Consider the following 25,019-nt stretch of genomic DNA (forward strand, 5'->3'; position numbering starts at 1 on the left):
AGAAGAATGCGTCAGGAAATGGCGATCAGCATCAACAGTACCTCCAAAGTTTCCGCGGTGATGAGGCTCAGTATTGTGACGGAGTACTCCGTACTTTCGCTGCCTTTTACATATCACCCATCGGATACGTACTGTATGTAACCTCCGAGTCAGGGGTATTCTCGACGGTATTTCAACCAGTAACAATGCTCTTTACTCCGTAGATCTTATCTCTATTTTCTCATTGGTGTTTTGTATACCTGTAGTAAACTGTATCCTTGGTATGTATGGTTTATACCTACTGTGTATGACAGCAAGGTGACGCGGTATTGTACGCAAGGATGGGGCTAATCCACCAAGGGGAACAATCCAAAAGATGATTTGATTAAAAAGATGCAATGAACGGATGATGCGAGGACTCGCTAACGTATTCAACCACCGAGTGGTCATTACGGCCAAACCACAATCGCCTTGTCCTCTTGACCGCGTAGGGTCACCATACAAAGGCCACAGTAGCACACGGTATACTCGCCACGAGACCGGTGGAGGTCAGTAAACATGTGCGATGATTATGAAAAATGAAAACCCCTTTGCCAGGCGACCGACCCACTCGTCTCTCCGGGACCTTGGAAGCTAATGGTGGATTTTGGCCGGCGACGGTTGCCACGTGATCAGGCGTTCCTCCCACGCTTCGGAGCCGGCGCGTTTGTTGGTTCCTGCTGCCCTGGCCGACAAGATCCAACTCCTGTTCCACGAGTGAGGCGCGCATTACTCAAGACAAAGGACGATATGGGTAGGAGCTGCGTTCAGTGCTCCTTCGCACGATGCTGCTGATGCATTCCGATCGAGCCACACTGGACCAATGGAGCCTTTTCGCGTGCGGCTCAACTGCATCGATCACTATCAAGCGACCGCATCAAAGCTGGACCCTCCGCTACCCTTTCGGGATGACGATTCCGACGAAGATGCTAGGCCCAAGGTGCCAGTGATCCGAGTATTCGGGGCGACCGAACGGGCCAACGAGTATGCGTCCATGTCCATGGCGCCTTCCCTTATCTGTACATCGAGTACAGTGGGTCCGTGGCTCCTGAAGCGGGTTCGTTGGATCAGTAGGTCTTGCGCATGCTCGACTGTTCCGTTCATTCACTCTTTCTCCAGCCAACTCGGCCATCCGTACTCTCCACATCTCGATCGATCATGCTCTGGCGGCTATTTTTCGCAGTAATTTTCATGACCGGAAGACCGCGTTTGTCGCACATCTCACTTTGGTCAAAGGATTCCCTTCTATGGATACCATGTCGGCTACCGGACCTTCTTCAAAGTCTATCTCCTCAATCCCGTCTATGTCACTCGACTAGCAGATCTGCTGCACGAAGGAGCCGTGCTGAAGCGACCGCTACAGCCATATGAGAGCCACCTCCAGTATATCCCGCAATGGATGTGTGACTACAACTTACACGGGAGTGTTTACATGGATTGTGGCAATGTCATGTTCCGACGGCCAGTGCCGGAATATTTGGAACTGAACAGTCTGGACCATCGACCGCTCCATTTGTCCCGAAAGCATTCTAGAGGACCCTACCCTTGCGAAGCAGAGTCATTGTCCCTTGGAGGCAGATGTGTGCGTACAAGACAACCTCAACCGACGTAATATCAAGGAGCGTGCACTGCACCACGACTTTACTGAATTCTTGCGACCGGCTGCCTTCAACGAGCGGTTGGTTCCGAGCCTGGCTGGTCTATGGCAGGACGAGACTCGGAGGCGCCAAAACGCATGGGAATCACCGATCCTGGCAGCACACTATTCAGCCGCGACGAATTAGTTTCGATGTCTGCTAATCCCCGAAACCAGTCTAAGCCAGGATGGTTCCACGAGGATGAGTTCCACGAGCTGGCTCTTCAAATCGCCGTAGAGGAGAAGAATACTTATGACGGGAAGGATGTCTCTTTTGAGACGTTTTTGGACGGACAGATTATACAAGATATTAAATCAGCCTTGAATAGCGTGGGAGATTTCTATCCGGACGGGTCTGACAACTCGACCCGACAAAATGATCACCACCTGCAGCAAGCACTGGATGAAGAACCGCCGCATTTTTCCGTCGATGAGCGGCTTGCACTTACTTCCCAGACTGGCGAGCAATGCTCTTTGGGCGTCGATGAACCGGACGGCATATCGACCGAATACCCGGTCGAAGAAGAACCACGACAGCTTCCACCGCCTACGAACGAAGCTATTGACGAGAGCTTCTACGATGGCGTATTCGACGAATATCCCCAGCCCGGCGAAGCCGCGGACTCTTGGCACATGGACGCCACCTTGTCCCGAATTTCGCTGGAGTTTCTCGTAAAGCGCCTTCCTACCTTTCAATTGATCTCGAACCTAGCAATGAATTGCTTGATGATGAACGAGGAAGCGCGGGATCTTGCAAAACGATCGCATCGTGAAACACTCGATCCTGACCCGTCACGACCAGTCAAAAAACGAAGAATTTCTGGGAATGCTGAAACGCCACATGCGCGAAAGGAGTTCAGTGAAAGTACCCAACCCGGAACTGTAAGAAGAACCAAATTGGGCCAGTACGAAGCTTCACCACCATCGTCGGCACCAAAGTCATCTGCCCCTCAGCAAACGATTCGCCCACGGGCGGCTTCGCAGATGACCAACGGTCGACTGAATTTTCCAGTCATCAAAGACCCGAATGACCCATTCAATATCCTACGATTCAGCCAAGGCGACGACAGTTCATCAAAGAATGGCCTCGGATCCTCCCAACCTGTGCCAAACTCATTTCCCTCTAGTTGTTCGACGAGGAGCACCCCGGGTGATGCCAGCGAAGCCGGTTTACCTTTCAACTTGATACGTCATTTGCCCTTGACGGTAGTAGAGAGAAGAGTTGCGCTTGATCCACATGTCGCCAAAGTCATCTCAAGACTCCATTACTCCTTCCTTTTCCGCCGTCTACCACCCTGTGTCTCTTCGAACCCCCTTCTCCCGGGACCACGGAAATTGAGACAACGATGAAAGACTACAGCCGTCCCCCTGTGGTCTACCAAGAAGCATACTATAGCACGGAGACGGGTGTGCCGGCAAGGCCTCGCCAGTATGCCGGTCGAGAGTTTCGATTAGAAAGCGATACAATACACTTCCTCCCTGACTTTGAACCGTCGGCAAATGCGCCGGCGATGTTTGGCAATCGGCTATCTTCGAGCTATTCGATCGAGAACAGCAGAAAAAGATCGACCAACAACTCCGCGAATCCTGCACCTCGAAAGAGTGGGAATTTGCACCTGTCCCGCCCATCTGAGCGGAAGTCGCCGATTAGTTTGAAAAGCTGGAAGAATCACGCCGATCCAGGACAAGCAGTACTATAACGAAAGGGCCCAGAAGCCCTGTCACAAATTGAAGGCCGACACGAAAGCACCCGTATGGTTGCAAATCTCAGGGGCGAAAACTACAAGTGTGGAGCACCAGACGCAGTACATGAGTACGATGAGCTTGGAAGTCCATGTCAAGACTCGTGGAGCTTTATTGGGGAACCCCGACGAGGACGAGATCTCTTGCATCTTCAGGTGCATTCAATCCGAAAACGAGGACATCGAGGTGAACAGTTATCTACCCGGTGTTCATGTGGAAATGATCTACCGGGGCGACAGTGAGGAACCGAAAGCGAGGATCTCTAAGGCTCTCAAAATAGAAGTTGAGCATGAGCCGACTGAACTGGACTTGATCAACCGACTAATTGATATTGTATTGTCCGGTACCATGACCCAGATATCATCACCGGTTACGAAGTGCACCTCACGTCCTGCGGATATGTGATTGAACCAGCTCGAAAGAAATACGACTTTGATCTGTGCGACGAGCTGGCGCGAGTCAAATCGCAGTCTCACGGCAACTTTGGGAAGGAGCCTGATTGGTGGGGGTTGGAACATGCTCGTCGATTCGAGTGACCGGCCCGGCACACGGTCAACATTTGGCGTGCCATGAGAGGCGAATTGAATCTCCTGAATCTCCTGCAGTATACCATGGAGAATGTAGCTTTTCATCTCCTGCAGCGTCGGATCCCTCACTGCTCAGCCAAGGATCTGACACAATGGTATCAAAGCGGAAAGCCACGCAGTATGCTGAAGGTTGTGGAATACTTCATATCTCGAGTCCAAATGAACCTGGAGATCCTCGACGCGAACGAGTTAATTCCGCGAACGAGTGAATAAGCGAGACTGCTGGGAATTGACTTCTACTCGGTTTTTGCACGAGGATCGCAATCCAAAGTGGAGTCGCTGATGTTTCGAATCGCCAAACCAGAGAATTTCTTGCTGGTATCTCCCAGCAGGAAGCAGGTGGGACAGCAGAATGTCTTGGATTGCCTGCCTCTGGTCATGGAACCACGGAGTGATTTCTACACCGGCCCGCTCGTGGTTCTGGACTTCCAGTCCTTCTACCCGAGCGTGATGTCCTTCTACCCGAGCGTGATGATCGCATATAATTACTGTTACACGACTTTCTTGGCCCGAGCGGTCCGGTGGCGCGGGCGAGACAAGATGGGCTTCTTGGATTATCAGCAACCGCCGCGGCTGTTGGAATTGCTAAAAGACAGTGTGAACATCGCACCGAATGGTATGATGTATGAGATTTCTGGCCATGAAGCCCCTTCTTGATTTCAGGGGCATAAAATCACATGTTCACGCAGCCTTGTTCGTCTCCTCCTTGTGCGTTTTTACGTCTCTTGGAGTTGCTTGATAGCGTGTTTCTGCAAAATTAACATATAAGCATCTGTATTGGGCGTGTACAACACGGAATAACTCACGAGGAGACTGGATTCCATCCCAAAAAGCGCTAGCTCAAACAATCGGTATTCCAACAGTGCTCCAAGTGATTGTGTATTTCGGCTAGTTCATCGCCGAAGGCAGTAGACACGGAAAAATCCCAGGTCGACGCCGCATTGCTCAAACTCTTGGTTCGGTTGATGATATCCGCTGTTTCATGTGATAATCTGTGGGTCATGGATCCCATGCCACAAGGACTATATGAGAGGCATTTCCAAGAGGGATTGTCCGTTATTGATATCTCTTCCGAGGAGTATCAGCCACACTACGATCCTCCTTTAGCTCCTTGGTCTTAAAGCTTTCTTTGCTTCGTGCTCTGCTCGCTTCCTAGTAAAATTCAAGATTCAGCATAAGTCTCAAATCGTCATCAGCTAAGCATACCTTCGTGGTATCCATAAGAGTACTGAAAAGAATTGATTCAGCGAAGACTTTGAGTACGAAACTTGAGTTTTTCAAATGGAAAGGACCAATAAACCAACTACTAGGAGTGGTACAGTCCATCACTGGCTGCCAGTTAGGTGTGCAACTCATTGCACGGGACAGAAATCAATAAGCGAAACAATACGAACGGTTATGAAGAGGCATGTGCCAATTGGATGATGATGATTGGTGGTAAAGGACTATCACATTGGCAATTATCGGGACTTGGACCACCATTCCACTACGTCTGCTGACAATTTCTGCAGCCCTTTATCCGACATGTATCCTGCGACCTGGACTTGGGAGCTGTTTCCATCACTTTTGTTGATCGCCACAAGCCTCTCTGAGACCTTTATTTGATAGTTGGTAGTTGCAGTATTCGCCCCTGCATTCTGTGGTATCTTGCCTTGGTTTGTTGAGTTCTTCAAGTCGGTGTTAACTGACTCCAAAATTCCGAGTAAAGAATCACAAAGTTCACGACAATATTTGAAAGTTGAAATGTTTTTTTTCGTGAGTTGATCCACATCAGTAGATGTCACCTTTGTAAGGTTTGTCTTGGCGTCACTCTCGAGGGCCTCAAAGTCTGCGATTGTATTTTCTATCAACTCTTTGACTTCGTTAGCCCCCAGACCCGTGATACATGAATCCTGACTTTAAAATCGAAAATATCAGTTAGTAGTCATTCTCTTATTCGTGAAAGCGTAGACTTACAGTGTCTGAGTTTCAATTGCTGCGTCAAGAACCGATTTATAGCCGTTGAAGATCAGTCTCAAATTCTCAATCTGACTCTGTCGGTTGTTTATCAAAATTCTTCATTGATGTTTAATGAATGAGCTTTCTCCATCAGTCATCGATTGAATGGTCTGTAAGACTACCCGAGAGAGCCAATCGCAGGTCTCCTGTAACCTTTGCAACGGAGGATCGAGCCTGGGAATGATGGCATCAGAGGCGACTCCCACAGTCTTCCCCAACCGCTGTAAAGTCGCCTTTACAGACTCGACCTCCTCAATCAGGTCGCGTAAAGATTTTTGTTTCGTTGGAACGGCTTTTAAAGTCCTCAGAAGACCATCATTGGCCAGGGTTGCTGAGGCTACAGTGCCACTTAACGTGTTGGAAGAGTTGGTGTGACAGGCCATAGATTAGGAAGTAAGTGTCACATAGGAGCTGGCTTCCAAAAACCACAAGGGTTCACCTCTTTAAAAAGGAGCCATAAATTGGTCAAGGTTACTTCCCCACCAGGCTTGGAGATCGGATATGTGCCTAGCAAATAAATCCGGGCCTACATGCGCTGGAAAAAAGGGAGGTCGACGTCAGGCGACAGATGGTTGCCTGCACAACTGGATAGAAACAACTAACTACGAATTCCAAAACTGACTAAACTGACGCAATTTGGACGGCAAAGTGTTACACAACGAAATCATGTACCTTTGTGCAGGGTTTGTTAGGTCAAGTCCTCGTCCTATTCCTGCTTTGGTCGAAGAGAAACAAATCCAAATTCATCAACATGAGTCGGAAAATTGTGTACCCTTTGCGCACTGGGATTGCTCGATAGGGCCCGTATGCGTATGGAATTGACGTCTGGGAGGCCAGCAGGCCCGGCTATTTCAGTGGTATCGATAGGATCATCGTCGATATCGTTGCCCGACCGGCTCAAATCAACATCATCGGGGTCGAGTTGGAAGAGTCTCAAAAGACGGTCTTGCACATCCTCGGTGCTGCCTAGCGCACCACTAAGCATCGTTTGCGGATTCAACCCAACTTCTTGAATCCACACCCGAAAGCCATGGAACTTGGGATGGCACAGCCCATAATAATATGGCAGGGCATTCGATGGGATTCGCGTGCGCACCCTGTGGAAGTGGCTTATCCACGACTTGGCAGCGTATCGGAAGAACTCACCAATGTTTCCTGTGGGAGGCTGTCCTCGTTCGCCGGATTTTGAATTTTTTGCCAGGCAATAAAGGTATGTCACGCACACTTCCAGTAGGAGAGCGTGCGACACAGAGAATGAGAAGGTGTGCTGCCATACAGAGCCTTCTTCCACGATACACTGGTGACCACTGTTGGAATAGTCATTGAATGGACTGAGCGGTAAGCCTTCGGCCATGGCGTGGTTATCAGTATCGTTAATGGTGTTCCCAGAAAATACTGGAGCCTCTTCGCCAAGCTCAATCTCGAAAAGACCACTCATTTCCTCCGACCCCTGGAGATTTGGCGACCTTGCATCGCAAGTTGGCGTGGTAGCAGCATTTCGATACTGTGCGGTTGGCCTCAGCAGAAATTCTCGTGCAGTTTCATGGACAAAGTAAACCCTCTCCTTGATAATTCGCACGAAATGTCCACCGAGAGCCTTGACATGGTTTTCGAGTGGATAAACCAAGTCGGAGTTAACATTGTCAAACGTTTGAAGGCTAGGTCGTGTAGAGGACTCAGACACAGCGAATGTGTCATGATCGGGATGAACGGCCAATGCAACGCTGAGTTCAGCCACTGTGAGGGGTCGGATTGCTGCAATCATAATCTGTAGCATCTTTCTCGCTTTTTTAGGATCTTTCCGTGCTTTGAGCAGCTCAGTATAGATGGCATCGACGCTGCGGCTCTGGAGAATGGCACGTAGATCTCTCTGAGACGCTCCTGCCTCAGTTCGCTCTTGCAGTAACCTGATGATTAGTGTTGTCCACAGAAAGGTCCTGTCGGCGCGATCGATGAGCTCGGCCATAATATCTGTCAATAATTTTTCAGGAAACCCTTGAACCACGAGGCCATTAATAGCAGCTTTAACAACCAACTCGATGTCCCTGGTAATTGCCTCCGTTTCATCCTCTCCCCGGAGCCGAATCATCGAGCAAAATGGCCCAGAAGTTTCTCCAGATTGAGGACTCCTTGATTGACCCAGCTTGACTTGGTTCTGGGCTTTGTTGAAGGCAACCTTTATGGAATTGTCAGGTCGACTTGTGATCAAGATCTTGATTAAGATCTTGGCCACTGGTCCGTCTCCCCAGGTAACAAATGAATCCAACATGAGTCGTATCAGTTGTTCTCGAGAAACAGGTTCGCATTCATCAAGGGCATCAATAAAGCACAGGGTGGGTTTTGCGTGACTATCACTAACCGACCGGGTGAAGATCTCCCATAAGGTGGCCAAATTATCCAGGCTGTGCCCACTTGTCAGGTGCTTGCTGGCATGTTTTGCCAGACTTCCTTGTGCTTTGTAAAGCTGATGCAATATTGCCTGCATTGCATAAATGGCATTGCTCTGTTCCTTATCGTCTCTTTTGAAAAAGAAAAAACACAAGTTCTGTGATGACAATTCGCTGTCTGCCTGCCGATGATAGTCCACCAAATAGGAGGTGAGAACGGATTTGCCACATCCAGGGTGGGCAGATATCCAAATAAATGACGATGGGGTTTGCAACCACTGTTCGTATGCACGATGCTGAAAGATCCACGTACATGTTCCTTCTATGGGGCACAGGTTTCGACCCTTATGATCTTCGTAATTAGACGTCCACAAATCCGAAAGCAATTTTTCTTTTCCCATTTGCTCATTTCCCGAAGGACCTTGCAAACAATGTTAGCCCAGACACTGGAAGGTCACGGATAAATGCCTCACCATGCACATATTTTCGGGCCATATTCGAAAGGTTCACCCACACAGGTTGGTATCTCTCCTCGTTTTCGTCAGAGAATTTGCAAATACTGCGATGATCGCCATTCATCGGGAGGGCAGTTTCGTTAGACCATTGTAAGATCGCAGAGTGGTTTTCGACAACCTAAAATCTAAGCACTTTGTAGAAACTAAGCCAACACTGTCCTGCACTCACCCGACAATTCAACCTCTTCATCATATCGGTTTCATAGAAGCTATAAATCTCCAGGTCCTTCCCACGTTCCACGAAGGACTTGGATATGCTGGCCAAGATGCGGGAGTTGCTTTCCAAGTCTCTAGACAGCCTCGAATTGGTGGTTGTACCAAGTGTGCCAAATCGGATGATATTGCTGAGCACAGTACCCCAGCTGGCAAGATCAGACCCTTGATGGGGTGTGCCAAAGAAAATCACTCCGACGACCTTCTGCAGCAGTGGTCGATACCTTGCCTTTTCAAATGCCCGATTGAGTGTCTGTTTGAAAACAATTCCGCCTAGACTATGACAGATGAATATGATCGGCCGACCTGGTTCCTCCTGGCGCTGCCTTCTAATGAACAAGTCCTCCAGGAGCTGATCCGCGAACAAGGAAATGTCCCCGGCAGATTTACTCATCTGCACTGCTGAATTGTAACCAAATGACATGATTCGAGCGTTCGGGATCTGTTTCGGGAGGAGATCTTTCAGCCAATTGACCTCTCGCCCGTCAGATACGGGTGTTGCCCACGTCTGGAAATAGTGGCCATTTAAACCATGGATCGCAACAATGTCAACGACAGCGGCGGTATCGGGTTCTTGGTCAGCAAAGATAAACATGCCAAACTTCTTGCTCTTGGGCGCCGCTCGCCGTCGTGGCATGAACTGTCGCAACATTATTGACACTCAATATGCTGTGACAAGGAGAGACTAAATGTAAAAGTGGGCTAGATTTGAATATGTTGATAGACACATCAACATCTGTTTCACGGCTAGGACCTTTGGGTCGACAGACTTAGTACGAAGGCTTCAGCTCGTAACCCCTCTCCGACCTGAGTGCCCAAGGACCCCAGGCTTCGGAGGGATGTTGTCCCGTACCGAACACCGTCACGTGGCTGCGACACACTCCTCCTCACCAACAGGGCCCAAATTGTACTGTATTAAATTCTAAGATCAGACCCTTATTCCAGGTACTGCGCCTAGGACAAGGGATAACTTCCCTCCCGGCTGCTGCCGACATCTGCCCGGCAAACACGCCCTTACTTGCCTCTACGTGAAAACAAACTTGTCACAGCTTTGTTAACTAACCTGTTTGCCCTCTACAAGCTGCACTACAGGAGATAACCACGACAACCACTGCTACAATAGAGCTCTCGAGGGCCAAAACATTTTCAGCCCAATACAGTAATTGTACTGACGATCCCTAAGAACTACAATTTTCTGTGACAATGCAAACAAGTCCAACACCAGTGCTGACGAGAGACTTAAGAATCAGGCAAGTTGTTCCTTGTTGAAACAGTACCAGCAGTGGAGAGTGGAGAACGGAGATACTATAGTTAGTTAGTTAGACCCGCATGTATTAGTCGTTATTGTGCCCATCAATTGCCAGTTAGGGGACTTACAGCAATTCAGACTTGTTGATATCTTGATATCCGATCGATACACGATATGATTGAGTAAACAGTATTTCCGACTGTCATTTCCCTCTTGCCACTCATGTGTCCTAAGTGACAATCTGAGAGGCTTACTGGACACCAGGCATTGCAAATAGTGGCTTGCCGTATTCCCTTACCTGTGGACTACTGATGAACCTGCTTATTATAATCCTCAGCTCGTTAACCACAGTTCTCTCGACTTGACGCGGTGTACTGTAACGCCTTTGGTGGAAGCTACCACCAACAACTCATGACCATGTTATTAGTTTCCTCAGTAGAATCTTCTGCTTGGAGAGGATGGCTTCCTTCAACGATGATGATACTAACTGACCTGAACTGCTTGATCTATGGGAACCAACTTCCTCGTATGCGCCCACCACCGGATCCATAGATCGAGATCGCGAATGGACGCCATAAGTAATCTGCCCTTCACCCGATCTCAAGGAAGTAGTTGGTGGATAATCAGCTTCCTTGCATCAACATCCGTCCGATCACCCAATGTTTTAACCCACGTTGAACGTACAGATAGAAGCGCTTGGGATGAACAAGCCGGAAGTCCAGATCATGTCCACTACTAGTCTATCAGATCGAGTGAAGGCTAAAATTGAAAAATCAAGTTATGGTTAAAATACAACATAAGACTGACTCAACCGCCATCTCGTAAGTGGTTTTGGTTGATTCCAAAGGTGTTGTGTTATGCGAACTGACCTAGTTGACGAAGTAGGCAACAGATCGATATCCATCGGCACGGCGGGCCTCTAGCTTGCTATTATTGGCATTGTCGCATGCTGCATTATTGCTAGCTCTGGCAAAGCACGCTAGGCCAAGTAGAAAAAGAATAATAGGCCTCATAATGAACGAAATGGAAATTGATCTCAGAGGAAGGCGGTTAGGTAGAACAGCAAATGTGAAGTGGTACAGCAGAACAGAAGGAGGAACAGTATTTATAATGTAAAGGCATCCACCTCTTACGAACGGGCCAGACCGAAAGCATGCTGTCCCCAGCCTGACCCCGTGATAATCTGAAACATGGCGGCGAGTGGGGACTGAAAGCCATTGAGTGAACCAAAAAGGTGTCGCAGGATTGCTGCTGTAGAGGTTTCCAACCTAGACCAGACCAGGGGAGCTACTATTTTGTCACGGCCGAAAACATAATTTCTAGGTATTGCAGGTTCCTGTCTCTACAAATATACAGTACTGTAGTATGTGTATATTTGTAAGGCATCTTATAATGAGTCTTAGAATAAGACAAATGATTAAGAAGAACAGGCTATCTACATTCCGGGACTTGATCCTCTACTGCATGTAACTACTTCATGAACGCTTGGGTTCCATCACAAGGGATAAACTGCTCTATTGGTTCTCCTGTCATCTGTACTGAACATTTCGAAAGTTGACTGCTCTACCATTCTTGCGAAGCTCACTCAAAATCGGGAATGACTTGTATAACCGAGACATGAAGGTGAGTCTAATCCTGAGCCTGGTCCTCTGTCTGCCATTTTCGTTTTCGACTGACGCAGTTAGACCGCGTTTCTTCAATGGAATGCGCATCAAAGAAGTGGCGACGAAGGTTCGTAACGTTGGTATAGTCCTTTCTCAACAAGGATGTGGACAGAAGAAGACTGTTGATGTTCCCAAAGCGTCAAGATGTTGGTCAATGTGATTAAGGAGTGTTGCCTTAGCCACCCACTGTTGAAATCTTTCGTCCGATTTTTTGTCTTCATCGCCCAGGCAAAATGGACAAAAGCCAGGGGCAACAAGCGTATAACGGAATGTTAACATCCCACATCGAGGCTGGAGATTATTAATGCGGCTTTGGCAGTGGCCAATCCAGGCTTGCTCATCGCAGTACATTTCCGCGCAGAGATAGCAGAACAGCACAAAGTTCCGCTGGACACGCCTATGGGCGCGCTTCTCGTTCCTATATCGTTGTTGGTATTGTGGCCCACCTAGTGATTGTCTTCGGCACTGCAAGATATGTTTGCCTTCCCTTGAAATGGTATTCTACTTTGGTTAGTCCGGGAATCTTCAACAAGCGACAGAGGATACGTACTGTGACATAAGCTTGGAACATATCGGACATCGATTTTCCTCAGGTAAAAGACCGGGATAGTAAACGACACGTTCCGTGGATGTGAAAAGCGCAACTATATCCTCTAGGCATTGTTGGCTGATAACGCTATCCAATGAAGTTTCCGTGAAGAGGGATTCTCTGAGACGAGCATGCTCTGGTAGATACTTCTGATATATGTTGAATAAAGACGTTCCGTCGCGTTCCGTGAATTCGTTTCCGGAGACGTATTCGTCGTACGCCGAATGCCACCAATCTTGGATGAATGCCTTCTTCCAAGCTTCTAGACATTTGGCTTTCCTGTTATAGAGCTGTGTGCGTTCAACAGCAAGTTGTTCATTTAGCTGGGGCTTTCCAGCAATCTGTGCAGTCAGGAAAGCAATTCTCCATTTCATAGCCTTGATGTCATCTCTCTCTTCAAATGCTGTGATAGCAGCTGCATCTAATCTCTGGGGAGCATTAGGATCTCTGTGGTGAGCCATGCTCTGCTCCATGTTGCGACACTCATAGTCAGGTTCCAAGTCATAGAATAAGGCCTGAATATCCAAAGACTTGAGCACAGATTGGTATTTAATATGCGTGTCATGGTTTTGATGGTCAAGAGCCTGGCCACGGGTCGCTTCCGACGCCTTGGCTTAATGAGGTCAGTGTAGATTCTGTAAGAAAACTGAAAATGACTTACGGTCAATGCAGTTTGCAACACCAGCACGAATTCCGTGTACGCGCAGTTGGTCCTTGAAGCCTTCACGCTGAGCTAGACTCCCAAAGTTGTAGTGCATAGAGGAGAAGGACAATGCTTTGTTTTGCTGAGGTCCTTCCGGAGTTACCATCCTAAAGAAAGGAAGATCTTTTATATTCTCATTCCATTCAAGCGTGTATGATTCTCTCCACTTTGGCGGTCTCACGGCGAGAACGTCGGTCACCGTACTGAGCCCCTTGTAAGCGCCGTCAGCTACGCCATGCACTATCACCCAGAAAACAAAGCTCATCCCAATCAATATAGCTATAGTTCTATGAAACGGTGGTGTCTTTTCATAGGGAAATTTAAAGGCGTGGATGCCAATTCCATGGCTCAAAATGATGCATTCAAGATTTGGTCTGTTTAAGGTGAATGGTCCTTTTCGAAGGTAACGCCAATTTTCTATCCTTCTACGTTAGCTGTTAATGTTTCCCTTACTTTACATTCTATCAAAACTTCAGACTCCCAGACGAGGTGATGCCAGAGCGTCGCCCATTTTTGGACTTTGGTGGGGAGGCCACTTGTGGCACATCCCACTTTCAGGATGTCAGGATACGGCTTTCAGGATGTCGACTTTCAAAGACTGCTGAAACGATTGTCAAGCAGGCCAAGAAATAAGCTCATGTCAACGAAAGATCTCCTATTGTTCAGGCTTGACTACATGAATTACACCGTAAATGCCTTCAAAACGCGACAAATTTGTAATAGGATTTGCGGGTGGTAAGCAGCGACGTAAGCTCGAGTTTGCTTTCAATATCTTGTCAGTTTTCTATTTTTCCTCTCTTTTTTTCTTTGTTTACGGTATTACATAAATGGAAATAGTTTAATTATTGGTAAATATCTGCACAGAGAGCATCATACGTCCATTTTTCCAATTACTGGGAGAACTTCCTGTTCTGTTTCGTTGCAACAATACCCTTGTCAGAGATTAGACTTTTCGTCGCAAAACGAGCTCTAAGAGATGACTTGGAGGGAGACGATAGGGCGGGGGAAGCATACAGCAGCAGGAAGGGGTAATTTAATAACACCGTTCCAAACGTGACAAACTATTGAGAAGGGTCGCAAAATCAATAACGTCAATCCCTCCGCAACCGCTTCCCGCCGCACCCGCTCAACCGCAAGATACCTTGGAAACAAAGACCCCAAATGTGAATAATGTGGGCGATAATTGCAATAAAACCAGAGTTATATCGCTTGAAACTACCCATTCATCGATATAGTTCATTTTGACCCTAAATTACGTCGGGTTTTGTGTATATTCATTGCGAGAATTGCTACCGTCTGCTTTGAGATATCTCCTGCAATTCGGCCAAACCCAACAAGGCTCACAACCACGTATCCTTTGGAAGAATAAGAAGCTATTCCTTAGTAGATAGACAAATTATAACAAAGTCTACGAAGAACTTAGTCTTCTCCTTACGTGTTATATTTGAAAAAACCATTCATATGGTCATTCGTGAAACTACGAGGATACATTATTTGCTTACTTAATGTGATATGTAAAATTACAATACACACTGTCCTGTAAATAATCTGTCCTGTAAAAAACCGAAGTCCAAATTTGACCTTCCTCTAGTCACGTGCTTTGCTGGTCTTAGTCCCAAAATGATATCATTAGGAATCTGGCAGTCTTATTCACACACCGAACATCCTGAATCGCCGCAACCTGGTAGAAGACACCAATTCATGACAGTGCAAGATCACTGTAAAACTCGATAGGAGCCTTATTATCCAGCCAAGCTGACAGGTGTACGGGTATAGCGAGCATTCTACAGATCCAGTCTCTCGTGATCTCACATAAAGCCCAACCCCCATGATAGATCCTCCATCCTCCCGGCTCCTGGATATCCATCGTGCGATTGTCGTCATCCTGAAACTGAGTGGCGCAGGTGAGTATATTGAGAGGGTCATTAGGGACTGGGAGCAATTAGATATTAGGGAAGATGGGTCAACAAATTTGGGTTCCCTGGCGGGCCTACGGCTTGGTGCATTAATCGCACTCATCTTTGTGCTATTTACATAACGTTTGCGAGCGATCAGGGTAAATAACGTCATACATACACGTATACTGTTACATTTACGTTGTCACTGATTGATGTCACCTATTGGCGCTTGTTCGTCCAAACGTAAGCTATAGCAGGCATATACTCCTATTAATTTCTTTTTTATCCGTGAGAAGGTATCAAACGGTTGTATCCGGCTTTCTCATCATCTAAGGAAATATGTTAAAAGCATCTTACATTCCAGAATACGCGACTAACGTGGAATGATACCGGAATGTGAGCCCTGGATAGCCATCGCGCTCGTCGTTGTTATTTAAAAATTGTACGTCTTCATGTGTTGCTACTGGACTCTCGGTTGTAACAAAAATATTCTATGCTGATCAATCATGCCTTTGCCGACCACTTCCTTAGAAACGTCCAGGAATCCGCCCGAGGGCACACTGATCAATGCGCTTGACTATGTGACAGGAGAGCACCCACTCCTACCTGAATCTACGGATTTAGTTCTTCGCGATGCGGAATCTTTCAAAAAGCAGGTTATGCAACACGAAAAGTTTTGGTGGGACGTTTTCGTCTGTATGCAGCAACGCGTGCAGGCCAGCACTGGCTCAGAACCTACCGAAGCACACCCAGCTTTTACCAGCGATACCTCTCCACATGAAGAGAGCTCGACCGAGAAGATAAATCAAAGGGTACTCGGCAGTGAACTCGGTAAGATCGGCAATAAGGAAAATCCAAGTCTCAGGCCAACCGCCAACCCATCTGCGAGAGGCACTTTTCCCGACATGAAGCCTGAGGCTTCTAAATCGAGGTTTACTCATGGTCAAAGCATCCCCGATCATGCACGGCTCCTTCAGGACTTCTCGGAGTTCCAGCAGCGGTTACAACTACTGCTGCGGAGATTGGATGAGCAAGAAGAAACAACGAGATTGTGGAAGAGTCGGGCCGAAGACAATTTTTGCAAGCTCACCGTGCTTGGAAAGGCTGCCCTTGATGCCATTAGTGATGCGGAAAAAGCCACACAGCTCAGGGAGCTTTTGGCAGAAAGCGGGGCTGCGCGTCCTGCGATCCCGCCTTACCCTATTCCCGGTCACCTCCTAGGACTCCCAGGATTTATCAGCAGTTTGCTATTCCCGTACTGTATCTAACGACTACGGTCATGGTTTATGAAAGAACCACATGAGCCCTTCTTTTGCAGAGTTGTTTAGCGAGAACCTTTGAAAATCATTGTTATATCTCCGATTTTTTTTAGCCTGTTTCACATCGGAGTCCACTAGCAACTCTTCAAATACTGTGTAGGCTTGCTCTGAAACCTTCCCCCTTGGTTGTCAATTTGTTTTGTGAATTGATGATCTATGGAAATACCCACAAGCGTCCAAGAGCATTCTCGGCACAATATTAGAAATTCGTAGGGCATACATTTAAAAGTAACCTAACTTGCAAAAGCCGAAAAGACACGACATATCAAAAACTAATAACTGAACAGTACTCCTTGAAGCCCCAGCTTTGTATTTCATCTTCAGCCCTTCGTACATCATCACTGCAAGACCTTTTTGGTCTGCGCCCACTGCTGGAATTGGTCTTGCGCTTTCCAGCCTGAGAGGCCTTTGACCCGCCAATAGGAACTGCATCCACTACCGTATACTGTAAGTAGTTTGGCCTTTTGGTATTATTTACATGTCATACATCTGTTGCAAGCCATTGTTGAAACAACTTGAACCCTTCCGTCAGAGTATCCTCAGAATCCGTCAAGCCTGACTCAACCCATTGATTGGCTTCCTTCAACCTAGGTAGCTTCTCTTCAACGCAGGCCATTATTTTGGCTCGCATCTTCAACGAAGCTTTCTGGTTTATGATGGAGTATAACTTGATTGCCAAAAATCCCGTCAGTCCCAAAGCACAAATGCCAGCCAGCAAAGGGTTTGTCGCAACCAGTGCGCCACCTGCTGCTTCAAAACCGATGCCACCAGCGCTAACAGTAAGACTGGCGGCCCCGACGCCAGCACCAGCACCCAAGATACCTGTGACTTGACCTAAATCTGAAAGTATATGAATGGCAGATTGTAATGAACTCGCTATAGTGGACGGTGCGAGCATATGAGATTCGATTGTGATTTGGAGATCGCGTCTCCGGCGACATAGCAGGTGATAGATACGGGGAAGCTTTTTGTCCGAGGCCCCAGATATATCAAGAAGATGAATGAAAAGCATTGCGACGTCATGGCAGTTCCACCACAGTGGGTTGTAATAGGGCTTCTTTTGACGCGGCCAGTCATTCTGCCAACAGTTCCAAAGGATGACGTTGACTGTACCGTGTTAATACCTCTACAGTATAAACAAATTTCAGGATCATAGCTTCTAGGCTATGTTTCCTCGTTGGAGAGTTTTGAAACGAAAAAACTCACATTGATTTGTAACATCATTCAATTCCTGGTTCGTCCATCCGGTTTCTTCAATCGCCACGATCCTCTTAATGTCAACTTCGTCCCATCTGTTGTTACTGATTTGATTTTCGATCTTCCCAAAGTGTTCAAAAAAATGAGCTTTCTTGAACTTTTGTAGGAAGTTTAGCCGCGGATCGTCCCAAACGAATGCAGGTATGAGCGCTGCTGCGACATGGTATCGAAAATCAGGCAAGCTGCAAAGTCCTGGCTGCACACGTCGAGTATTAAATCCCGTCTCGTTCCATCCCTGACTTGGGGGAACGTCCATGGGCTGAGAGGGTCCAAGTAGGTCGGTGCGAGAGGCGACGAGGAAGAGTCGATACTTTGCCGATCTGCTTGATCTATGTTTGTTAATATGCAGTGGTTCACTGACGGGAAAATCTCACTCCAACCTTTCTTTTTTTGCCATCTTTCTCGACTTGGTGGTTACGAAACCGCTTGAGCCTAGGCTCAGTAGAAAGAGGATGGCCCCTCAGTGAAAGAAGAAGCGGGGAACGGATCGACAAAAATACAATCAGCCCTTGTAAGATAGGCATCCATTACCATTCTCTAAATCACATGGTAATGCCCAATACATACTAGTGTCGCTTGGCGCTTGAGACAGGAAAATCCATCAACAAACGTTGAGTCTTATTGCTATTTTCCCTCTAATTCAGAGCCCAGTCAGAACTTCGGCCGCAAGCACTCCATGGTTAAAGATACTGACCGATCTTACTGGTATATTTCCCATTCGTTTGATCATGTAAAGCCGTAAGGGTTATACAATGCGTACCGAAACTTGAGTGCGACTACCTAAGTACATATAATTACACGGGTGAATGATCATTGGAAATGCCAAATATGCCCTGTAATTTCTTTGACTGTTTGGAATATGTAGTGCGTAGTCAATCGCAATCTAAGAATAGCAAAATAAACGCGGCCTGTCAAAAGCTAATAACCGAGCAGTACTCTTGAAAGCCCCAGCTTTGTATTTCATCTTCAGCCCTTCGTACATCATCACTGCAAGACCTTTTTGGTCTGCGCCCACTGCTGGAATTGGTCTTGCGCTTTCCAGCCTGAGAGGCCTTTCTTGCCTCAAGGTTGCGCTGGGCCTCAATTATATCCTCGTAGCTCATGACTTTAGCATTGCCCACCTTGCGTGCTGGTTTCGATGTTCGACTTCGTTTTTCATTATTCTGTGCCAACAGTCGCTCATCGTCATTACAAAGAAGTGCACAGTCCGCAAATGCCTTCTCCGCAGCGTGAGCAAGACGGTTGACGAGAAACTTAGAATCCTCGTCCCACCCACGAGCTTCTTTTTGCACCTTACGACCCAGTGATTGTAGACCGTCAGCCGTGATGGGTGTTTGTGGTTTTTGGAGCAGCTCTGCACTGGCAGGGTAATGGGCTACCTTAGCAATATTCCCCCTGTTGGAGCCACTGGCTCCTGGCGGCGGCTGAATGTCCTTCAATACCAGGTCAGGGTTCCAAGGAAATGATACAGTTTTAGACCAGCCCGCGTTGATGTTACGGGGCGTTATGGCGGAGTTTCGCGCCCGGCTATAAAGGGAAGTGAAATGCTCCAACCGCACAGCATTAGCTCCACCCCGATAGAAGAGCTCTACTTGTTCCCGATAGGCAGTCTTCAGTGCACTGAACACGCCCACATCACATGGCTGAAGCTTATGCGAAGTATGCGAAGGAAGTCGGCAGGGAATGATGTTATTTGCTAGACAAAACTTCAAGACCTCGAGGGACTCATGCGTAGCAAACCCGTCGTTGATCAAAAGGCGCGGCCGCTTACCAGCACGAGCTTTGGTTTGAGGGTCAAAGACATGCTGGATCCAGTACAGGTTGATGGAGCTGTCTGTGTATCCGTTCTTTGAACAGGCGAAATGCCATCCGGGAGTGGGATAAGTGGTCCAATTACTACGGTGGGTAGAAGCAGGCCAAACGACCAGGGGATTCAGAGACCTACCATCTGCCGACAGGCACTCAACGGCAGTAACCATTTTCCGTTTTACAGCAGCACCGCGATATTTACACATCTCCTCCCGCCCAACTAACACCTTGAGAGCACCCAAAACGCTCAGGAGGACGCCTGTCTCGTCCATGTCATAAACATTCTCAGCGAGGATCGCCGGATTGTCCAGCTCCGTCTTGATGACGCGAAACCAATCCTGCACCTTGTCGTAGATGTTGTGATCATGTCTCTTCCAATCTATTGCTTTAGTGTCCTCGATGTCAGCTCTGGGTGACGGGTGTAAAATGCTTGTGGCCAGTTCTTCCCTGGTGGGCGAGTGTCTTCATTGGCGACCGGGATTGGCATCTGTGATGAGCGTCGGCGGGCGATCTCCCACGCCAGAGCACGTAAGAATTTGACCGGGAGGGGGTAACCATTCTTCGATAACCTAAGAACGTATTCCAGCGATGACTTTTCTTCCTGCGGAGTAAGGTATTGCTGTTCCACAGCTCGCTCCTTTTTGGAAATCCTACCATGGTCACGATCGCGTAACGTAGAGCTTGGAATACCGCTAGACTTCGATAGGGCTGAGTAATTTTTGGGCTGGTCAGACCGTTCGTTTAGGGCGAGCACAGTTGTTGCTGGGTCGTTGTGCTCGTTTATCGGATTCAGAGTGTTTGGGTGTGACAGGAAAAAGTAAAACTGGCTCTGGAGGTGGGCAACACGATTGACCCGAGAGGCATGTGGGCAGGAATCTCTAAAATTAGAATTCCTTACATTACATGCTCAGTACGCTTTGTATGTAATGGGCTGTACAAAAACCATCCTTCATAAGCAGCCATGTACCTTAAGACTTTTTCGTGCGAACAAACAATGAAATTCTTTCAGATGTGGACAGTGTGTAGAGTATATAATTTCTACAATTGTTAATCGGAGGTATCCGATTACCAAGAACTATAACCTTAATTTCGTAAACAACGACTGGTTAGGGACCATGGAAGCTTAGCACAACAATTTGCCACAGAAACCTTGTTAGCAACAGAAGTCTATTTGCGATGAAATATGCCAACAGATCAACGTAATTTTAGGTGAAACTTGAACACGCTATAATGAAGATATTAAATTTTTTGTTCAAATTGAGCTTCATGATCTGCCACCCGTTGGTTGACTTTGCTGGCATTGTCTTCCAAAGTACCTCAATCCCAAGCGGTTACGAGGGGACACGGTTGCGGTGGGACGCACGTTACTTCATGATTAACCAATACACCTACGAGGTCGTCTGTGTAGTTTATTTAGACAAATTTTCACACTAATATCTGGTGATGCCCTCTACATGTTCGCCATTATATAGCGGTCTGCTACGAAGTTGAAATCACTGAAATCACCGAAATAGACACTGCCACTACTTAGTCGGCTTTGTCTGTGATCTACCTCAAATCGCGAGTCCCTTCGAGACGTGGCCTTACCAAAGCTCCAATTAACCAGGGTCAAATATAGGGTCAGGTTAATGGCACTACATGAACGTTACTCGCACTACATACTAAACCTTTTTGGGTCAGTACCCGCCTTGGCAACTTTTCACCACCAAAAAGGTACATCCGAACCTAAAAAAACCTACGGTCTACCAAGGCTTCTGTCTAGATATTTCTATGAATAATAAGCCCTTTTTTGCGGTCGCTCTTAGGGTCAGTATCTACTTCGAGCACGTCACTATATGTTTACCTATTATTCGATAATTATTATGGCTATTTATCATAAGAACCAGAGGAATATGACTACACATAAAGACAGCGATATTTCTGTAGGTCTTAAATGTACCTTTTGCTGGTGGGGCGGACGTTAACCGGAAAGGGCCTAGTTTGTAGTGCGAGTAACGTTCATGTAGTGCCATTAACCTCACCCCAAATATATATGGGGAGGAATCATGGAAATGAACAAGGCAGTCTTTGTGGGAGGTGCGACGAGCACAAGTTCAGAAACCGAGTTTGGGCTTATTTGTCGTCATTGGCATTGTGTTAAAGTATTGGAGCTGATGAATGTTACTTTGCTTTATTCGATCTAACTACTGTACATCACCAGCTTGGTATTTCTGTCGTGCGATACGGCGGTTGACTAGTCTCTAGGTCAAATACAGTAATCTTTACTCCCCCAGAAGATCATTCATCTGTGAAACCAAACTTCAACTATCTTGCATATTTCTTCGGTCGGGCCTTTCAGTAATCCCTTTGCATTGCAGTCAGTACATCTGGCGCAATAGTGACGATGGTCCAGCAACATGAAGTATATTTTGTTGGATTTCGAGGCAAGAATGGCATCGACATAACAGCTGCGTCTGGGGAATTTTAACTTTATTGTCCTTTCAATCTTTTTACTAAGATCAGAAGAAATCATAATCACCACCTGAATCCATAAACAAGTGTACAGTACCAACCATTAATGCCTTCCATATCCAGAAACACAGAGATACTATTCAACCCCCTAATCATATGATGCTCTAATCCAGATATGGCTATAACGGTATCTAAAAGGTGTTTCGGATTCGTACGGTAATATACAAAACGAGTGGACAACTTGATTACTCTATGACGATGAAGCCGATGACGAGCATAGCTTGGCCCAATCTCGGATCTCACGAAGCTATTATACCTTGGTATCTTGTTTAAAATGCAGGTTCAAACGACCGCGTACAGCGGTGTCCGGAACAGTACCTAAGTCAACCAGATCACTTTTGTTCACAACTGTCTTGCGGGTCCTCCCTCCCGCTTAGTCGCAAGCAACAGCTTCGTTAGCGCCTCGTGGCCCGACAAGGTGGCCACTGGCGACGGCGTCAACCATGAGCCCGTTAAGTTGACATCCACCCGTCCAGTCGCTAGCAACAGCTTTACCACGCCCACATGACCCTTCCGAGCGGCCCATAACAACGGCGTGCGACCGCAGGAGTCTCTAGAGTCGACATCCACCTTTCCGGTCGCAAGCAACAGCCTCACCACTCCCTCGTGGCCATTCCTGGCAGCGCGAGACAACGGGGTGATGTTGAAGTCGTCCTTTGTGTCGGCATCCACCCTCCCAGTCGCTAGCAACAGCTTCACCACCCCCTCATTGCCGTATAAAGCGGCCCATAACAATGGAGTGTTATCGTCAGAATCTCTGGAGTTAACATCTGCCTTTGCGGTTGCTAGCAACAGCCTCACCACCCCTTCGTGTTCACCGGACGCAGCTTCTGATAACGGCGTGCGACCGCAGGAGTTTCTAGAGTCGATACCCACCCTCCCAGTCGCTAGTAACAGCTTCACCACTCCCTCGTGGCCATTCCTGGCAGCACGAGACAACGGACTGCAACCTTGCAAGTCCTTTGAGTCGACATCCACCCTCCCAGTCGCTAGTAACAGCTTCACCACTCCCTCGTGACCATTCCGGGCAGCGCGAGATAACGGACTGCAACCTTCAGAGTCCTTTGAGTCAAGATCCACCCTCCCAGTCGCTAGTAATAGCCTCACCACTCCCTCGTGACCATTCCGGGCAGCGCGAGATAACGGACTGCAACCTTCCGAGTCCTTTGAGTCGATATCCACCCTCCCAGTCGCTATTAATAGGCTCACCACCCCTTCATGGCCACCGAATGCAGCTTCTGATAACGGTGTGATGTTAATGCCATCCTTTACATCGACATCCACCCTCCCAGTCGCTAGTAACAGCCTCACTACCCCCTCGTGGCCATTCCCGGCAGCGCGAGACAACGGGGTGATGTTGAAGTCGTCCTTTGTGTCGGCATCCACCCTCCCAGTCGCTAGTAACAGCCTAACTACCCCCTCGTGGCCATTCACGGCAGCGCAAGACAACGGTGTTCTGCCGTCGCTATCGATCACATTAACATCTGCCCTTTCCGAAACACATTTTTGAGCCGTCGCCTCGCTACCCTGTAGGGCTGCCCATAATAGAGCCGAACTTCCAGAATTCAGCAAATTGCGTCGATATAAGTACGGATTCAGTAGAGAATAAGTATAGTAGTTGGCTTTCGCCAGTGAGTTAATATCTTTCTCGGCATCCAGAAAATCTGCAATGAGAAGGAGTAATTCGGAAGGCACACTGAGCAGAGACATTTTCTTGCTCTATCTCGAGGCTTTGGACACGCTCTTCTTTTGCTATCTGCAGAATTGTAGAATCTGAGCAGCTAGCAAGAGGTCGTCAGTTCATTTCTCTTCCTAATTCCGTAGCATTCTTATCATTACATTGTCTATGGGGGCCATGTAATTTACACCCTATTCATATTTGGCATAGGGCATTATGTGAATCGGGGTGGAAAGACCACTTTGTTGTTCCCGAAATGGAATGCTATAACGGACGCCACGATACCGTCTTCGCTGACTTGACGGAGTAAAATCTCTCTATGAGATGCGCCACGGTCCACCGATTCACTTTGGTGTAATTTTGCATTCTTGGATTGCAATGCTTCCATCAAAGGAAAAATCCGACTTGACTGAATTGAAGGATTTAAAATTCGACCATAATGTCTGGATTGTGTAAGCCTATCCGAAAGACCGGGCTGATGAGGCCGCATCAAGTCGGACCAGTTTCTGTACTTTGATATAGATCTTAGATTCTCAAACCTAATAAACGGGAAATATTCATATACACCTTGAAAGCTACTCAGAGTTCAAGACGTTCGCGTGGGAAATGGGGAAAGAAAAAAGAAACAAAAAACTAAAATAATCAGCCGCTACGAATAGAAATTTTATTTCTCTAACGGTCCAGTTATGACTATCAACTTCCTGTCCAGTGCTTCGTCACAACTAGTCAAAATTTAGGGGGTGTTGACAGAATTCTGTTTTGCTCCATTGACCACAACGAGACTCGGACGGGAACGGCCCCTTCTCATTCTACATATTCTCATGCTTTGCTTGCAGTCTCCTTCGTACTTCGATCACTCTGACTAAGTCTGGTATCATGGGGTCATGCCCAAAAGCCACACTTGACCAGATGGTCTCTATCATTGCAGTTCTGTTTTCTGTAGCTACACTGATCTGCTTGACCATCGTATTTGTTGGATGCACATCGCCATTCTCTCCTTTTAATCTGTACTTCATGAAGGTGATAAGGAGCCGCCTACGCAACACCGAATAGAATAACGCTGACTGAGATCTATAGGTTGACCTGTCCGATTTTGCACAGATAAGCACTCTTCATACCCGCGGTTCACAGGAATTGACTCATAAAGACCATACAACAGTCACGGTACAGGTAGGAGATGCGGAAAGCGGTAAGCAGCACGAGACTGCCTTCTTAGATCATGTAGCTAGACCAAGACGGAGCTAT

At 47.4% G+C, this 25,019-nt stretch overlaps 6 protein-coding genes across 6 annotated transcripts; 2 read left to right on the forward strand and 4 right to left on the reverse strand.

Moving 5' to 3' along the window:
- Positions 1-1,720: 1,720 nt before the first annotated feature.
- On the forward strand, positions 1,721-3,004 carry N7473_013216 (C4-type zinc-finger of DNA polymerase delta; the record flags this gene model as incomplete). Its single annotated transcript, XM_057159155.1, has 1 exon — positions 1,721-3,004. The coding sequence occupies one exon, from the start codon at positions 1,721-1,723 to the stop codon at positions 3,002-3,004; it is 1,284 nt and encodes a 427-aa protein (XP_057002205.1).
- A 3,684-nt stretch (positions 3,005-6,688) lies between these two features.
- On the reverse strand, positions 6,689-9,749 carry N7473_013217 (esterase/lipase family protein; the record flags this gene model as incomplete). Its single annotated transcript, XM_057159156.1, has 3 exons — positions 6,689-8,790; positions 8,843-9,002; positions 9,054-9,749. 3 exons carry the CDS (start codon positions 9,747-9,749, stop codon positions 6,689-6,691), a joined length of 2,958 nt encoding a protein of 985 aa, XP_057002206.1.
- Positions 9,750-12,535: 2,786 nt separating this feature from the next.
- On the reverse strand, positions 12,536-13,588 carry N7473_013218 (uncharacterized protein; the record flags this gene model as incomplete). Its single annotated transcript, XM_057159157.1, has 2 exons — positions 12,536-13,212; positions 13,261-13,588. Coding segments are annotated over 2 exons (1,005 nt in total), but the record flags the coding sequence as incomplete, so codon positions are not given.
- A 2,118-nt stretch (positions 13,589-15,706) lies between these two features.
- On the forward strand, positions 15,707-16,468 carry N7473_013219 (uncharacterized protein; the record flags this gene model as incomplete). The annotated part of the gene is made up of 1 exon (XM_057159158.1): positions 15,707-16,468. One exon carries the CDS (start codon positions 15,707-15,709, stop codon positions 16,466-16,468), a length of 762 nt encoding a protein of 253 aa, XP_057002208.1.
- A 532-nt stretch (positions 16,469-17,000) lies between these two features.
- On the reverse strand, positions 17,001-18,173 carry N7473_013220 (uncharacterized protein; the record flags this gene model as incomplete). The annotated part of the gene is made up of 3 exons (XM_057159159.1): positions 17,001-17,626; positions 17,726-18,105; positions 18,157-18,173. The coding sequence occupies 3 exons, from the start codon at positions 18,171-18,173 to the stop codon at positions 17,001-17,003; spliced, it is 1,023 nt and encodes a 340-aa protein (XP_057002209.1).
- Positions 18,174-22,438: 4,265 nt separating this feature from the next.
- N7473_013221 (ankyrin repeat domain-containing protein) lies at positions 22,439-23,806 on the reverse strand (the record flags this gene model as incomplete). Its single annotated transcript, XM_057159160.1, has 1 exon — positions 22,439-23,806. One exon carries the CDS (start codon positions 23,804-23,806, stop codon positions 22,439-22,441), a length of 1,368 nt encoding a protein of 455 aa, XP_057002210.1.
- Between the last annotated feature and the right edge of the window lie 1,213 nt (positions 23,807-25,019).

The sequence above is a fragment of the Penicillium subrubescens genome (genome assembly GCF_028828155.1).
Source record: "Penicillium subrubescens strain IBT 31985 chromosome Unknown utg000013l_segment0_segment0, whole genome shotgun sequence".
NCBI lineage: Eukaryota > Fungi > Ascomycota > Eurotiomycetes > Eurotiales > Aspergillaceae > Penicillium > Penicillium subrubescens.